Source organism: Sceloporus undulatus, chromosome 1 (assembly GCF_019175285.1).
Source record: "Sceloporus undulatus isolate JIND9_A2432 ecotype Alabama chromosome 1, SceUnd_v1.1, whole genome shotgun sequence".
NCBI lineage: Eukaryota > Metazoa > Chordata > Lepidosauria > Squamata > Phrynosomatidae > Sceloporus > Sceloporus undulatus.
Window position 1 is genome coordinate 373,761,711 of NC_056522.1, and position 17,513 is coordinate 373,779,223.

General features: G+C 41.3%; 1 protein-coding gene across 4 annotated transcripts in view; it reads right to left on the reverse strand.

The window, feature by feature from the left end:
- ARID4A (AT-rich interaction domain 4A) overlaps positions 1-17,408 on the reverse strand; it is an 81,444-nt gene extending 64,036 nt beyond the window's left edge. For 2 of the 4 annotated variants that reach the window (XM_042453594.1, XM_042453566.1), the window contains exons 1-5: positions 17,155-17,408; positions 14,633-14,701; positions 12,317-12,427; positions 10,006-10,071; positions 6,800-6,890 (exon numbers count right to left, since the gene is read on the reverse strand). In XM_042453594.1, coding sequence (XP_042309528.1) covers positions 6,800-6,890; positions 10,006-10,071; positions 12,317-12,427; positions 14,633-14,638 — 274 coding nt within the window. In that variant the 5' untranslated portion in view covers positions 14,639-14,701; positions 17,155-17,408. Of the gene's footprint in view, positions 1-6,799; positions 6,891-10,005; positions 10,072-12,316; positions 12,428-14,632; positions 14,702-16,471; positions 16,490-17,154 lie in introns of those variants that run through there. The other 2 variants (XM_042453585.1, XM_042453576.1) reach the window with 2 other exon arrangements.
- Between the last annotated feature and the right edge of the window lie 105 nt (positions 17,409-17,513).

A 17,513-nucleotide genomic window follows, 5' to 3' on the forward strand; every position in this document is an offset into this window, starting at 1 on the left:
AGCTGTTCTTACTCTGTTTTTGCCCTATTGTTCTTGAATTGCTCTGTACACAGGCACACACCTGTGCTAAATTATTATAGGCCTACAGTTATTTTAAACATTTTCCCCATACTGCAATGTATAAAGTAATAAGGTCCAAAAAGGAATGGAGAACAGGAAGCCAAGCATTCTTATTTAAGATAAACAATTCATTTTTTCCACCATTTATTTTTAAAGACAGAAAAAGGTGTTTAGATAATCATCACCATGACCACTGCTTCTACCTGCCCTTCTTCAAAAAGTTTAGGACAGCCTTCACACCATTTCATCCTTGCTGCAATTTAGGAGAGGCCGCAAAACAGTGACTGTCCCAAGGCCATGCTCATCCAAAATCCTGCCTTGTTCTCTGCACTGGTTTCTGTGTGACAATCTGAGGGGTGCCACGGTTACACTGCGTAAGGAAGAACTTTCTCTGAAATTTCATCTTTTGGACAATGCGCCAAAAGGTATTCAGAAGCAACGTCTTTGAGCCAACATTTGATCACAAAATGGATGTAAGTTGGAAAGTGTATTTCATTGTCTCAATTTAGCATATATCACACATATATATATAATAAATAGGTCCTGCAAAAATGGTTGCATCTCTCTGGTGCCCTACTACTTTGATAAGCCCAAAGTAGACATGCCACTGTGATGTATAAAACATTACAGTTTAACCACAACTCCTGCCCTATGTCTCTGTGGTGTCTCAGAAATTGGTTACTATATACCTACACCACAATGAGCTGGAAGAAATATAAGGTCAACAGCTCATCTCTTCTGTAGCATCCCCACAACCTGAGGAGGGTGAAGTTTGAGATCCACTCATACACAGGTAGAATGCAGAGTGGTAGCATCTACTACTACTCTTGATCCTTCAACAGACATGCATTTTAATTTCTATGGTTTCATACCAAGAATTGCATTTTGTCCACAACCAGGTATATGTTCAAATATCTATGCTGATGGTATATGACATTTTTATTCATATATCTTCTGATCTGCTACTCTCCATATCAGATTACACTAATATCATAAGTATGACCAAATCAGTCCTCTCCCTGTCTACCTGCACATTGTAATTGTCACTATTTAAATAAACTAGTAACTTCACCAGGTTTTTTTAAAATATGAACTTAACTTTAGGCTGACAACACATAGAAACATGTGAATTACTTAAGGCACACTTGCCAGTTCTAACTGAGTTCAGCACAGTTTACTCTGCAGTAGTGGTGCTTAAGTTTAATTTCTTAAAACCAATGAAGAATATTCCTGAGCAAATTTATGCAGATCCTCCCCTTTACTTGAACCTTTAGGATAACTTGGAAATGTGCTCCAGAGGGTTTCCCAGCCCTCTGCATCAATTTTTCTGGTGCACAACATGGCAGAGAGACCATTCCTCTCCTGATTCCACTAATTAAAGCTCTTTCATCAACGGAAAAAACTGTCTAGCTCCAGGTTGAAGGTGCAACCCCAACCCTGCAAAATTTTTGCAAGAGCTGATTCTCTTTAATATCAGTCTTCAAGTTCCAATAGCAGTCAATCACTCATCTTTGGGAGCTTAGAAGCAAGGTACATAAATAGACTATCCAATTTGTTCCCACCACCTGATATTCAGAAGGATACTGAGGCCTCTAGCTGCTGATCCTATACAAAACTGTCTTCTTAAAATAACATCTAAGGCAGTGATCATCGTGGTATAAGTAAACGCCATTCAGTTTCAATATTTTACTCCAACTCAAATGAAAAAGACTGGCGTATCAGTATCTCCCTGCAGTGGTGTGGCTAGTTTGCAACTAAATCAGACATCCCCTGGATTGTGCTGTGCACATCTTTGGGTCAAGCTAATATTATTCAGGACTCATCTGCCAAAAATAAAGATCCTGCCTTGAATCCTAAGTTTGCCTTCTATTCATAGGAGTCCTACCATTCTCTGAAGATTTCTGATTTAGCAGAGGATCCGAAAAGGACAAGAGTGGGAACATGCATGCATTTTCCCTTCCTCCTGAAGTACTCCTCAGAGGAGATTTTTGGAAAGGGTGAGGTACTGCAGGGAGAAAGGAACACTGATGAACATTGTTTTGCTTGTAGAAGCATTAAGTGAGTTGAACTGTGCTCACGAGATGCTCCTGCTGGCAGGAGAGAACTTAGGATCCAAACCCCTGTCTCCTTGCCAAGAAATGTCAGCAAGAAGAGGAATGTGTATTCTTTCCTTCATGGACTTCAGAGCATATCCTGCTTTCTTATTCTTGCAACAATAAAATCCAAACAAAAGTTTAATCATAATCTGAATGCCTTCTTCCAATTTTTTTTAAAAAAAACAACCTTCACATAAAAATTCACTGTATCATAAAGATGCATTTCTCTTTACCAGCTTTAAGGCTGAGCTGAAAACCATATTGTTTAGGGAAGCGTTCTCAGGGAATTTGTGATTGTCATCTGGCTGTCTGATAATGTTTGATGTGATGTGATCTGCTTTTATATTTGATGTTTTTAATTTGTCTTTTCTTTTCTACATGGTAATTTTATCTATTCCTCTATTTAATTGTTATTATCTCAGAGTGTACGCCTTGGGCAGGCTTTTATATACTCCTTAATTTTACCAACTTTGTACAGCGCTGTGTATAATTACAGCGCTCTAGAAATAAAGTTTAATAATAATAATAATAATTTACACATTAAGATTAGCACCTCAGTATTCACTGGGAGAGCAAGTGTGTCTATAAAGCAGCAGTAATTCCAGGGAAGAAAACTGATCTCTGCCAAAAGCTGCTGGGCCAGCTGAAAGTCACAGCAAATTTGAAGACTAATGTGTAAAGATAAAACTATATTTACCAGAAGATTCACATTTTGAATCAAGTAGTGCCTATATCTGTTTAAAATGCACACATCCCAGCTATTTTCAAAGACAAGCAACATCTTAACACCCAGTCCTGTCAAATGTTTCAAGAGCGTATCCTACAAGGAAGCAACAGGAGGGCAAAGTACAGAACCAGTCTCTTGGAACTCACCCACAAGGGAATAAGAGCCAAGAAGTTGAGCTTAATGCAACAGCCTCAATAAAGTTTAGTCACGTCAAAGTTTACTAAAACAAATGTCTAAATATAAAGCAAGTTTTGTTCTTAATTCTTGATGCAAATCTTGAACCTGAAATTGAATATCATTACAGCTTTGTCCTTGACACTTGCATGAAACACTCCTAGAATAATTCTAAGTCATTCTTCCAGAAATCAATATTTACTCAAGTATTAAGTTGCAAAGCACTTAGGAAATCTCTTGAAAGATATAACTTATAAATACAACCATTGTTCTAACAGCATAAATATTGTTCCAGATCCATGCAGTTATCGCTCACAACCATGTAAGGCATTCTAAATTTACACATTTTTCTTTTTAATAAAACCTTCAGAAATATTTCATTCAAAAACCAGTTGAAAACTTTTAAAACACTGTGTGCTGTTGTGGTCACCAGCAATTCTCTACTGGCAGAGGCTTTCAATATGAGCAAATCACTCTGCCTAAGAACATGCTATACCGCTAATCTATCTAGTTCAGTGCTTCTCCATGGAAGAGGAGGTTGCAGTCTGACTGCACATAGTGACCCAGAACTGAGAAGGGGGTCCAACAATAACTGAAGAGTCAAGATTGGGATCTACTCATTAATTATCTTAATAACTGTCAGCAACTCTCTGACGTCCTTGGTTCTCTAGATCCAGAAATTTACCTGGAGGTCTCAGGGATTGGAACTAAGATCTTCTGCATGAAAAGCATGGGATCACTGAACTATAACCATGCCCAGTAGGATAAAACAGGGGAGGTTTCTAATATGACTTCAAGATATTTACCCTCAAAAATTTGATGTCAACTATTTCAGCTTTTTTTTAAAAAAAAGTACAGTGCTCCCTCGGGTTACGAATTTAATTTGTTCCGCCGCTCCGTTCGTAACCCGAGTAATTTCGCAACCCGAAAAGGGCTTTCCGTTAGCGCTGGAAAGCCGCGCGTTTGAATTTCGCGCCGAAAAAAAATTCGTAACCCGAAAAAAACATCGTAACCCGGAACAGTTTTTTCCAATCTAACTTTTTCGTAACCCGGAAATTTCATAACGCGGTCAATTCGTATCCCGGGGTACCACTGTATTTCTAAAATGTGGAACTATCATTATCAAGCCAAAGATATCCAAGTTAAAAATGCAACTTAACCATTTCTGTGTATATTTGAAAATTAAGAGTGACATTCAGACCAGCCAAGATACTTCCTTCTTCAATTATTTTGGAGTTATGCAGTTTTTTTGAAACCACCTTCTAGTTCTCGCTATGGTCAGGGATGTTAATGTAGACATCTGAACAAAATCCTCCACTTTACCTTTACCTCAAGCAGCATTGCTAAAATGGCTAAGTACCTTATTAGCCTGTTTGACCACACATACCTGTGTGTCTGTGTGTGTGTGCATGTGCACGCATGCATATGTGTGTATATAAAAAAAAAAAAGACAAATATGGTTCTTAAACCTGGGCTGCAGCAATATTCAATAGACTATAAAGCCAAATCCACACCTCATCTCCTCTTCACAAGCATTTACAATATTAAATGTATAATCATTTCCCTCTATCTTCCAACTCGGATTGCTGTGGGAGAGGTAGAACAGGAAAGCTGTCATACCAGCAGTTTGTGACCCCCCCCAATGTTCCAACTGCAGTTGCACATCTGAGAGAGAAGGACAGCCACCAGGAATTGCTGAACTTGATTTCCATCCCATCACCCCCTATTCCTTGTGTGACATGTCTTATTTAGATTAGCCTGCAGGCTGGGAACTGTCAAACTAACTAAATGTAAAAATCAGAGACATAACCACGTTATTCTGGAATATCAGCATGCAACCGGATCCTGCAGAAGCTTTGTGACTGAGCCAAAGCATATGCTTTCTTAGATTTGGTCTACATCTCAAGACACAGACCAAGTCTACAAAAGGTTATGCGACCATTTCTTTTACTCAGGTCCAAAACACACTGCAGAAATAATCTAGTTTGAGACCACTTTAACTGCCCTGGATCAATGCTAGGGAATACTGAGAACTGTAGTTTCGTGAGACATTTAGCCTTCTCTGTCAGACAGTTCTGGGGCCTCGTACCTAGTACTGAGCCAGAGCAGTTAAAGTGGTCTCAAGCTGGATTATTTTTACAGTGTGTTTTGGACCTCAGTCTCAAAAGTGCTACAAGATTGCTTTCCGTGGTAACTAATTGTAAGCCATTCTAGGAGCCTTTGTGACTGATGGGTGGGAGGGGGAAATATTTAAGTAAGCTTAGTACAGTTGGCCCTCCATACACACAGATTTTTTTACCCACCACTTGAAAATATTCCAAAATATATAAATTCCAAAAAGCAAACCTTGATTGTGCTGTTTGAGATAAGGGATGCCATTTACTATGTATATAATGGTATCTCCTTCTCTCTTGAACATCCATGGATTTTGGTGTCCAGAGGGAGTTCTGGAATCAAAACCCAGCAGGTAGCATGGACCCAGTGTATGTGGCAAATGAATGAGCTGCATGAAGGCTTCAGTGAAATCAAACCAAGCTTTTCTAGACTTGTGTGGTTACTTCAACACACAGCTTGTATTTGCTTCCTAAGAATCTGAATTCCCCACACCAAAACCAGGATTACTCAAACACTCAAGAGACAATATAAAAATAGCTACAGTATGTTATCAGACCAAAGGTTACTTAGCCCTGCATTCTGTTCCCCTGATACTCAACAAAATGTCTGTGGGAAGTCCAAAAGCAGAACATAAGTGCAGCACTATATGATGCACCTGTAACTCAACTCTGTGTGTGTGTGTGTGTGTGTGTGTGTGTGCGCCAAGTCTCCTTATGGTGACCATGAATAATATAGCGTTTTCTTATGTAATCATTTCATACTGAATATAGGTATGTCTAATTGCTGAATTCTCCCTCCAGATATGGAAAAAGAAGACGCATCTAGAAATTTTCTAAAAGACGTACAGTGGTGCCTCGGGTTACGAAATTAATTCGTTCCGTGGCACCGTTCGTAACCCGAAAAGCCTTCGTAAGCCGAATTGCCATAGGCGCTAATGGGGAAAAGCCGCGATTCCGTGCGAAAAAGCCGAAAAAAGCACCAAAAGTTTTTTCGTAACCCGAAAAAACATTCGTAACCCGAAACAATGTTTTCCTATGGGATTTTTTCGTATCCCGAAAATTTCGTAACCTGGGTATTTCGTATCCCGAGGTACCACTGTATGAGATTTGTATATTCAGGGAGCCATTTTTAACATGACTAGATATTCCACCTGTGGATTCTCAGGCACAACCTGAAGTAGTATAATCCAGGTATTTATACTGTTAATACAGATTAAGTCTGTGAACTACTAGTTGTTGTTGCTCTTGCTTAATTTTTTTTAAAGTATTATAAGCCAACTTGAATCCCATCTTGGGGAAAAGGCAAGATATAAATTCAAAAAATAAATAAATGCTTACTCAGTTTCAATGACTTCAGCTGCTATATTTTAAGAAAGCATCCATAAAGAAAGAATATTCTTCTAACCTGTAAGAAATTTCATCTAGTTCAAATTTCTTATCCTAATTCTGAACCACTGTGAAATGTTTAGCCATTTTCTTTTACACAAAGGTTAAATATTTTATTAGAAAGTAGAAACTTAAGATCATTACCTAGGGAGCATTAGTTGTTTGGGACAGAAAGCAACTGAAATACACCTTAGTGCCAATGAAGCCAGTTTTCGACTGGATAGTCATGAAAATTTACTCACCTACAGTATACCAGCTGGCATCTGTCAATTTACTGATGACGGCTTCTTGAAAGGATCCGTCAGGCATCTTGGTTTCAACAACTGCACCTGCCTATAATATTAAAGATCACACTTCATGTTCTCATGTTCTTCAGGAGTGCTTTACTATTCCTCCAATATGTGATACTAGTATACAGCAGTTAACAAATTAGCTAAGTTCCTGACCATTAACTCTTTAGCAAAAAATATTCTTTCCACAAATTATGTGGAAAGAATATGGATACTTTTACACCATGAAAGCAGCAATTCAACATGCTTCAATGAAAATTTTATTCAAAACACTATGCACATATGAAATGAAATAACCAAGTCAGCTAAGCCCTTGTATAAGTAAACAAAAACAATCTAAACCTTCTAAAGTCCACTTGAAAGCTTCTTCAATTTTTTTCCTTTTATCAGCATCCACTTTTCTTATACTTTCATTTTGGTGACCAGATCTATGCTTTTTAAAAAAAACCACGCTGAATGTAGTTGTTGAGGTAGGCTTATCTGGTCTCTCCTCCTCTCTTTGTTCTACTGTTTATGCATGCTCATGAAGGGGTTTTGAAGGCACTGCTCTTTAGTTCCCTGTTGTAGGTAGCTCTGGTACAGAACGCTACAGCAAAATTAGGGCCCGAACAGACAGGCCAAAATACAGCTGCTTCGGGTCACTTTGGAGGTATGCTATTTAAATGATGTATGCGTCCTAAGAGGCCAGAAGCCATGCCAAAGCCACACTCCAATCCTGAGGACTGGAGCACAGCTTTGGCGCAGTTTCTGGCCTCTTAAGACATTTGTGTCATTTAAACAGCATACCTCCAAGGTGACCCGAAGCAGCTTTATTTTGCCCTGTCTGTTCAGGCCCTTAGTTAGTTTTTTATTGCACTACTGACTGCAGACATGCTGCTGCTGCAATCTGACACCAAAAGTCAGTATTCCTCAGTCCTCCTCCACCATCTTCTTAATGCTGATGCTGCTACAAACATCCAGCTAAACTAAGGCTGGGAGAGCATAAAAAGATTTTATAAAAAGGAGCTTCACTGTCAGGCTTTGTTAAATGAGGTATGCCTGCACCTGGGATAAAAGCCTTTATTTATGTAGTTTACATTTTGAAATACTTCCCCAGCCTGCAATGTGTAAGGAGGTCAGCATTCTCCATAATTCTACATGATAACTCTACAAATACTGCATTCCTGAAACTTTTGTGTGTGTGGGCCCAGAGACCAGTTGTGTCTGTCTTATGCAGAATGACATATTTAGCTCAAAATTGTCTAAAGCCATTAAAGAAAAGTTTCAGAGATTAGGCTTCTCACACAGTCCTCTCCTCACATTAGACTTACTCAGGGCAAAGTCAATCCTCGCAAAACGGATTAAGGATATTGACACACAGTATTCTTTATCTATTGCACATACCTCTTCCTCCCCCATTAGCTTAGGTTTGTCCTTTAACTTGAATGGAGACACAAATTATTTAGATAATTTAACTATTCAAAGTATCACCAAGTGTTTAGCAAAGGTAGGTTTAATATAATCCCATCTGCTATATTAGAGGGTTGATTCCAACAAAATGAATGTAATGAACGAGTTTTCCCTTGTGGAGTAAGATTAACAGAAACCTATCTTATGTTCTTTTCTTGTGTACTTTCTATAAGGGATAATGGAACATGGTTAGTAACGGGATTGCTAAATAAACTTTCAGGACGATCCCTGGGTTTGTACTTGATATACTTTTTAACAGATACTGAAAAAATGAGTTATGGAAGAGACTGCAAAGGGTTTCCCCTCTACTATTAAAACCCATAGGGCAATGTTACATAATTGATAACAATACTGGGTGTGGCTTAGAAACTATTAATATTTTAATCCTAAATAAAGGACCAATTTCGTAGAATAGGTGGGGAATATTAATAGCTTGCTTATGTAGCATTGATTACATTCTGTTTTTAAGCTGGTGTTAATTGTTTACATAACCATATTTTGTATACTGTATTTATATTGTAAACTTATTATATATTTATATGTTATTTTTGTACTGTTTTTTTTTAATTGACGTTTCTAACTTGTTCTCTGCCTCATAGTCTGTTGACTGTAATAAATGTAATGACTGACTGTATACTGTACTGATTGAATATAACATTCCAGGTATCTTAACCTCTCTAGTGACCACCCAGTCAATTATAAAATAATGATCTTTGCTTTCAGGAAAAATAATGGTGTGTCATGTATTCTCCTGTATTAATCAGCTATCGTACAGCTTGTGTCTTCTTAGTCCATCAGTGATCCATCAATTCTACATGGGCACTGCTATCCAATGAAGAGGGGCAAAGGGATCCAATGGAGCAGCTTCCTTCTTCATGGTACAAAATTCAGTCCATCCTACAATAGTTAGACTTAAAACAGTGTTTCTGTAGTAATGGCAATTGTGTGAAAAACAATAGTGAATTGTTTGAAAAAAATGCCCTCAATCCAAGGAATATTGGCTGCAGCACTTAACAGAATGTTACTGTCAAGAGTGAAAAGTCTGCCACTAGTTTAGTATCTGTGTTTTATTGCTAGCTAAAAACAGAATACAGTGGTACCCCGGGTTACGAATTTAATTCGTTCCGCTGCGCCATTCGTAACCCGAAAACCTTTGCAAGCCGAAAAAGCCATAGGCGCTAGCGCAGGAAAGCCGCGATTTTGTGCGAAAAAGCGCCGAAAAGCACCAAAAATTTTTTCGTAACCCGAAATAACCTTCGTAACCCGGAACAGTTTTTTTCTATGGATTTTTTTCGTATCCCGGGAATTTCGTAAGGCGGTGCTTTCGTATCCCAGGGTACCACTGTATATGTGCTGCAACAGAACCAGAATTGAGGATCATCCCTTCAATGTCTGCACTTTTGAATTTGAAAACTTTGTATCAAGTCAGATATTTCTGAAAGAAGTAGTTACAGAAGCATATACACAGAACTGCAATTCATCTTAGTATGCTGCCTGCAACACTTTTTTTCTTGTGGATAGCTCCTTTCTCTATTTTGGACTAACCTATTTACGGATTTTCTATTTCATGTAATATTTCAGATAAAAAATTATCCACTGACAATTAAAAACAAATGGGAATTCACTTAGCTCAGTTTAAATTAACCCACCAAACAAAGTCAGTTTTTAAATATACCAAAATAACTGAAGAAAACATGCTGCATACATACCCGTAAAGGTCCTTTCACTTGGTCATCTTGCACTAACTGTGTTGAATTATCTTGTTTTAAAATCACCTAAATGATATAAGAGAGATTTTAAACAATAGTACAAGTAGGTTAAAAAACCCATAATTCAGGGTGGGTGAGATCTACAGTGCCAATCAACAAAATGCTACCCATAAAATGTTCCGAATTGAGACAGGAAGGAGGTAATTTTTTTTAAGCCCACTAAAGTGCTCTGCCAAGTCCTGGGAGACTTCCTAGAGTAACACACAGGAGGTGGCATGAGGGCCTAGGACAGGAGAAGTGGAATCAGAAAATATCATCTCTTGCCTCTTCCTCCAGTGCCATGCTCTCCCAGACACACATATTTTCAAGGAACAGAAGGAGGCTTTCTGTTCATGGAGAAAGAGGCCTAGTTCCAAACCAGCGTACCCCAGCATTCTGATGAGATTAGAACTTCCTTCCTTGAATCAAAAATTAAGCACTGGAAGATTTTATATTGAGTTTAAGCAACTTCATACTGTTGACTGTGTGGGGCATTTATCTTCTTTAATAATATCAACCAGCCACATGAACCCATAATTAAAAACAGTACTGTCTAAGGGATTTTTTTCTGTAGCACATCTAAATTATTGATACAAATTTGACAAATTCCAGCCATCAGATGTTTATACCACAACAGCAGTACAATTCTATGCCCATCTACTCAAAAGTATCACTGGGTTCAATGGGGCCCTTGGTATCTACTGGGGTTTGGTTCCAGGACCCCCTGTGGAAAACAAAATCCATGGATGCTCAGTTCCCATTATATATGATGTCCCTTTCACAAAATAGCAAAATCAAGGTTTGTTTTTTTGGAATTATTGTCTTTTTAGAATATTTTCAAGCCATGAATGGTTGACTCCATGGATGTATATGACAGCAGCTTGGCTCTATTTACCTTTAAAGATGCCACAGGACTATAAATTATGAAAGAAGAAACTGACATTATTCTGGCTTTACCTACAGCTGGGCTATTAACCTAGATCCATTAAAGATATATTTTCCTATGACCAACGACTGAGCAAATCACAATTCCTGCTACACCAGCAACAAAGCCATTAGGCATGTCTGTCTGATAACACAGCAGATTACACCAGTTCATAAGTTCTGTTAACAACCCAGAAACTGTGTACTACATGTACACTATACTTATGACTGCTCCATACTATATTACAAGAAAAATGCTTATTGCAGATCCTTCAGAAATGAAGCTATTTTAAGGCATATTCATGATATACAAGTAGATCCAAAAGGGTTTCATTTACCAAAAAACAAAACCCTGATGGTTTGCTAGAAATATTATTTGCCACCCTGCTCATAAGCAAGAAGTAACACTAAGTGTAAGGCAGCAAAAAGCAGCTGCTAAATAGAGCTCTTTCACCCTTTCTTAACTCCCTACAAGATAAGAGTGCCAAAATAAAACAATGATTGTTTCCCTACTTCTGAAAACTTATAGAGCTCCTTTACACAATCATAGAATCATAGAGTTGGAAGAGACCACTAGGGCCATCCAGTCCAACCCCCTGCCATGCAGGAAATCCAAATCAAAGCATCCCTGACAGATGGCCATCCAGCCTCTGTTTAAAGACCTCCAAGGAAGGAAACAATCATTATGTTTTCCTACTACTGAAGGTCAAGAAGCTGCCTTGCATTTTGGCAAACTTTTCATTTTCACTAAGTGTCGCCACTGAGATGGGTAACAGCCTGGCACATATTTTGCATACAAAAGGTCCCAGGCATCTCCAGTTAAAGCAGGGGTGGACAATATGTGGCCCATCAGCTGCAGGCACCTCAGTGTATTTTTGGAGCCCCGCCCCCTCAATATATCAGTGCTGAAATTCAGCAGCAAACTGTGAAAAGCATAAGCTGTTTTTTCTAAGGCAATGGTTCTTAACCTTTGCTCCTCCAGTTGCTTTGGACTTCAATTCCCAGGAACACTACCCATCATGGCCTATAGTGAGGAATATTGGGAGCTAAAGTCCAAAGCACCTGGAGAATCAAAGGCTGAGAACCCCTGTCCTACGTTCTTTTTTCTGACACCAGAGGGGATGAGTGTGGCACATGTAAGAACAGCGAAACTGTCTCCTTCACCAGCCCCTGAAATTGCTCATTGCAGAGTTAAAAGTAGCTGTGTGAGCAAAAGATGCAGAAACCCTGAAACAACAGAGAGCTGCAGCCAGCCATACCATGCAGTACTGGATTAGATGAAGCACTAGCCTGACATGGCACAAGGCGACCTAACAGTCTATAATAAGCCCTTCTTGTTTCATCTTACCTTAACTTTCACCAGCCTTTTTACAGTCTTAATTTTTGCCTCGCAGAAGGCACCCCGGTACTTGGCACTGACATCAGTTCCCACTGTCAGGTAGGCAGGCTCATCTGCTGCCTGAAGAACAGAAACATCATTGAGTGCAACACTCCATTGACAGAAGTTCCCATAAAGACAAATACACACCTCAGATTTGAGTCCAATATTCCAGCTTTAGCTTCAGTGTCAAAAACAAAATAAGCTTCAACTTCTTTAAAGTCTACAGAATCTCTCAAATGACTTTGGTCTATACCTGTTGCTGAGAAGCACCCAAATACAGAAGTATGGGCATGCAAAATCCTGCTGCCAAAGCAAGGGAACAGATTTTTTTATCACAACAACAAATATGTTTTCATCTTTCTCATCATTCTCATCTTTATTATGCAGTATATCAGCTACTGTTTGGGAACCAGCCTACACTATTAAAAATTAAAAGCCGGTCTGGAAACACAATGAAAAATCCTGCAAGAACATGCATTTGTGCAAAGTCTAGTTCTATGTAAAATGCTTTCACTGATGCACTTCTGAAATTATTGGTCACAAGTATATTCTCAGACAGAGGTAGTAGCAGCCCAGTTTTCCCTGTAATTTGTTTTTGCTGTAAGAATATAGAACATTCTGTATCCTTCTGACTTTGCATAAGCAATCTGGAGCAGAGGGGGAGGAATTTCACCTAATGTTTAAGTGAATGTATCACTTTCTTTTCCTTTTAAAATTTCCTTATCTTTTCAATAAGCTGGCTGTTCCCCATCTCCCAAAAAACCACAACAGCATATTTACTAATTTAGACTTATTATATTCAATAACGCACACTGGATTGCAGTCAGGATTCAATAGAGACCCAAATGACTACAATACATTTTCTATTTTTCACTTTAAATGTGAACATTTGTTCAACCAAATGGTGGCAATTCCATATCTGTATCACAAAATGTGGGTAAGTGACATCATAAGAACTTTTACACTCCTATCAAAGAAAAATCCAGTTTTGAATTGTACTGTGGACTGAATTTGAATTGTGCTTGTCAAAACAGAAAGTTCCAAGAAGAACATACAAACAACCTCATAGCTGAAGACAGTTGCTGGCTTCCTACGTGTTAATACTATGAATAGGAAAAGGAGGAGGAGTGGGGGCGCTCAATTTCTGACAATTTCCAGACCACCAGATCAATAACTTTCAAGTGTTCAAATATAATACTTTCATGTGTATCTACCTAACCGTGCTATTTATTATTTCTTTTCCTCCAACAAATGCTAAAGTACATTAAATTTAATATAAAAATAACTATACTGTACATAAGAATATCAATGTATAAAAAAAGCCCAATTTGTCTCTACAAATCTTTTCATATCCCATCCACTCTATTAGCAAATTGGTTACGCTAGAAGTCAGGGAGCTGTTGTCCTCCAGATGCTGCTAGACTGAAACTTCCATTGGCCAGGATAGCAGACTGATAACGCTTATGGAGGGTGCAGTACAGGAACACTGGGTGGGAGCCTTATTCAGGCAATTCTGAACTACTTTCTTTCTGATCTGCAAACAGAACTATAGAAAAAAGCCATTGTCATGTAATAGTTTGAGTGTTGAACTATAATTCTGGGGGCTATAGTTTGATTCCCAGCTCAGCCATGAAACCCACTGGGTGATCTTGGTCAAGTCATACTCTCAGCCTCAGGGGAAGGCAATGAACAAATTTTGCCAAGGAAACCCCATGATAAGTTCATCCTCAGGTCACACAGAAACAAGGGAAAAAACATGTTGAAAGTACAATCCAGAGAAAAAAACTTAGTGTACTGTGGCATTTCATTAAGTTCTGATGTCTTCAGTCAAATATATCCCAAACAAAACACAAATGGGATGTTTTCTTCCATGTGCATATTTCCACATCTAAGTGTATCAGAGATGAACTACAGCTGTCCCTGAGAAGGTCCCATGTTCAGTTCCCAACACCAGGCAGCAAGTAACGGAAGAGATTTCTGCTTGAGACCCTGGCGGGACTCTGTCATAGCAAACAGAGTTATATCAGCATTTTATTGTATTTCTGTGAAATAGTAACATTAACTTGCTCATTGGGTTTGGAGACTTGTGAAGGAGCGCAGCAAGTGACAAAACATGTTGAGAAAGTGACAGATAATACATATTTAACTGAACAGACATTAAACAGGAGTACATTTTTAACATTTTAAGAAAAATAAGCACAAAATTTGAAAAGGGAGGAAGGAAAGAAAATGATTTTTTTAAAAAAGATATTTTTCATGCACTCCTAAGCAGCATGCATTTACCTTCATCTCGGAAAATTATTTGAGGGATTCCAGCTCAGGAAGCTTCTCTTTGCCAGACCTGAAAAAACCCTAAAAGGAAAAAAAGAAAATATGAGTACTGGAGATTCAACCCTATGCTTACAAGAGAGGTGACACAGCACTAGTGAGCATAATTAAACATGCTCCTCTCTAAGTGTACACAACACACACCCTTTGCATCTCTCAAACACCCATTCTAGGCCCAACATGCTTCAGAAAGGTTAAAGGAAAACACCACCAGATAGGCTAAAGGAAGCTCTGGCTAGAAAGGAAGAGAATCCACCACCTTCTCGTCTGTCTCTTATTCATTTTTGTATCCCTCATTTGTCAATCACTACCTTGGCTCCCTCCTTCTTTGCAACCTGTTAAGAAAAAGAGTGATGCATGCAGGAGACATATGTTTTAGGGCATGGTGCTGGACTACAGTATCCAGAATACTTCTATATGATCTGTAATAATACTGAGGGTTGCTGTCCACCAATATCTGGAGGAAGCATGTCCAGAGAAGGGTGACCAAAATGGCAAAAGGTCTGGAAATTATGCCCTATGAGGACTGGCTTAGGGAATGGGGTATGTTTAGCCTGGAGAACAGAAGGTTAACAGGTGACAAGATAGCCATGTCTAAGTATCTGAAGGGATGTCATATTGAAGAGAGATCAAGCTTGTTTTTGGCAGCTCCAGAGGCTACAAGGGAGAGCAATCGGTTCAAACTACAGGAAAAGCGATTCCACATGAACATGAGGAAGACCCTTCTGACGATGATAAGAGCTGTTTGACAGTGGGAGACACTCCCTCAGAGAGTGGTGGAGCCTCCTTTGAGATCTTAAACAGAGGCTGGATGGCCATCTGCCGGGGTGCTTTGACTGTGTCTTCCTGCACAGTAGAATGGGGCTGCACTGGTGCCCTTGGGGCCTCTTCCAACTCTATGGTTCCCACCGTTGTTCTAGGAAAAACAGAGGATGGAAAGGAATCAGGGAACTGCAAGAAAGTTAGAGCCAGCTCTTCAGCTGCCCTCTCAAAAGTTGTGGGATCAGAAAAAGAAGCCGACCTGTAAGAGGGAGGCTGACAGGCCGGTTGCAGGCAGACACACCCTCCATTTATCACTTCTCAGTGGACTGTACACACATTTAGTGGAGGGTAAACTGTACATGTACAGTGAGACTTAACTCTCAGATGTGCCCAGGGCTGCTGCCCTTGCTTGAAGTCCACAGCAGTTTTCCTCCTGAGAAAAGGTCCCCCTCTTTGCTCAGGAGGAGGCATCCCAGAGACCACTCAGCAGCCCATGCTTTTCCTCTTGGCAAGACCTGCCCCTTTCCCTTCTCATCCACTTCCCTCACAAGCCCCACCAGGAAAAACGAGCTTCAGGGGAGGCTTTTTGAGAAGCAGAAGCCCTCCTCACCTCAGCCTCTGAATCCATCCCACAAAGACACACACACACACAAGGCCACAACACAGCCTTCTCCACCCTCGTTTTTGGGAGATCCCTTAAGTAAACAAATGGTTTCCTGCCTCTTCAAGGTTCTCCACATCATGGTTGTACCCTCACAAGCCCAAAGCACACTCCCCTTCCCCAGCATCGCAGCAGGAGAGGAGAAAAGCGTTGCGTGTGAGTGGAGTATTATCCATCAGAGACAAGGCCTGGTCAATGAGGGGTGAGTTCAGTGTGGGGCACATGGGGAGCTTTCCCTTCAGAGGCGGGGGAGAGGAGCACCTCCCCTCTTCTGCCCGGCTGCTGCTCTTGGGGCTGGAGGCTCCCCAATCAGGGCAAAGGGAGGCCCCCTTCTGAGGTGGGGCAAGAAGAGATCAAGGGAAGAGACTCACAGCCGCCCTCCTCTGTCTGTCGCTTGGCTGCAAAGCAGAGCTCCTGGCTGCCAAAGGGAGGGAGGCCCCTTCGGATGCGCGGCGGCTGAGGCCAGAGATGAAGGGATGAAGAGCATTCCTTGGGACGCGCCTGGGAAAAAGGAAGAGGCTGGGTCTGGAGGAACCCCAACAAGGGAGGCCTTGGAGACGAATCCACGCCGGCGCCCCTGCTGCCCGGCTGCCCTCGGGGCCAACGCCTGGAGAGACCCCAATCGGGGCCAAGGGAGGCCCCATGCTCTCGGGGGAGAGATGAAGGCAAGAATAGGTCCTGAACTGGCTGCCTGTCTCCGGGGCTGGAGGCTCCCCAACAAGAGAGGCCCCACTCGGACGCGGGGCGCTGCCTGCCTGCCTTGCCTGGCTGTTCTCGGGGCAGGGACTCCCTTTCAGGGCGGAGAGGGGAAGGCGAGGGCTCCCTGGACCCACACCCCCTTCCTCCCGCTTCCCTGGGGACGGGGCTCAGGGCTCCCCGATCAAGGCAGGAAGCAACGCCAGCGCCGCCGCCGCCGCCTCGCTCCCGCCCCGTTTCGGAGAAGGAGGGACCCGTCCTGGCTCCACGGTCCCTGAAGGCTTCCCTCCCTCCCTTCCTTCCTTCTGGGCCCTCTTCAGCCACTTCCCTCCCTCCGCAGAGCCTGCCCCCAACTCACAGCCGCCACAGCGGCAACGGCGCCTCTCTGAGGGAGACCCTCCGGCCCCTCGGAACCAGGAACAGGCGAAGGAGGAGGACGACGACGAAGGCGGAGGAAGGAGAGGAGAAGGAGAAGCAGCGACGACGACGACGACGGAGGTGTCGGAGGGGGCCGTTCCGCTCCGCTTGGCTCCGCCTCCGCCTCCTGCCCGCCCCTTTCCCGACAAGCCCGGGCTCGGCCTCTAGTCCCTTCCTCCTCCTTCTCCCTTCACTCAATGACTGAGGGACTCTCTCTCTCTCTCTCGGCTCACAACAAGCTCTTGAGGCAGCGGCGGCCTCCCATTGGCTGATCGCGAGTGACGTACACCTGCGCATGCG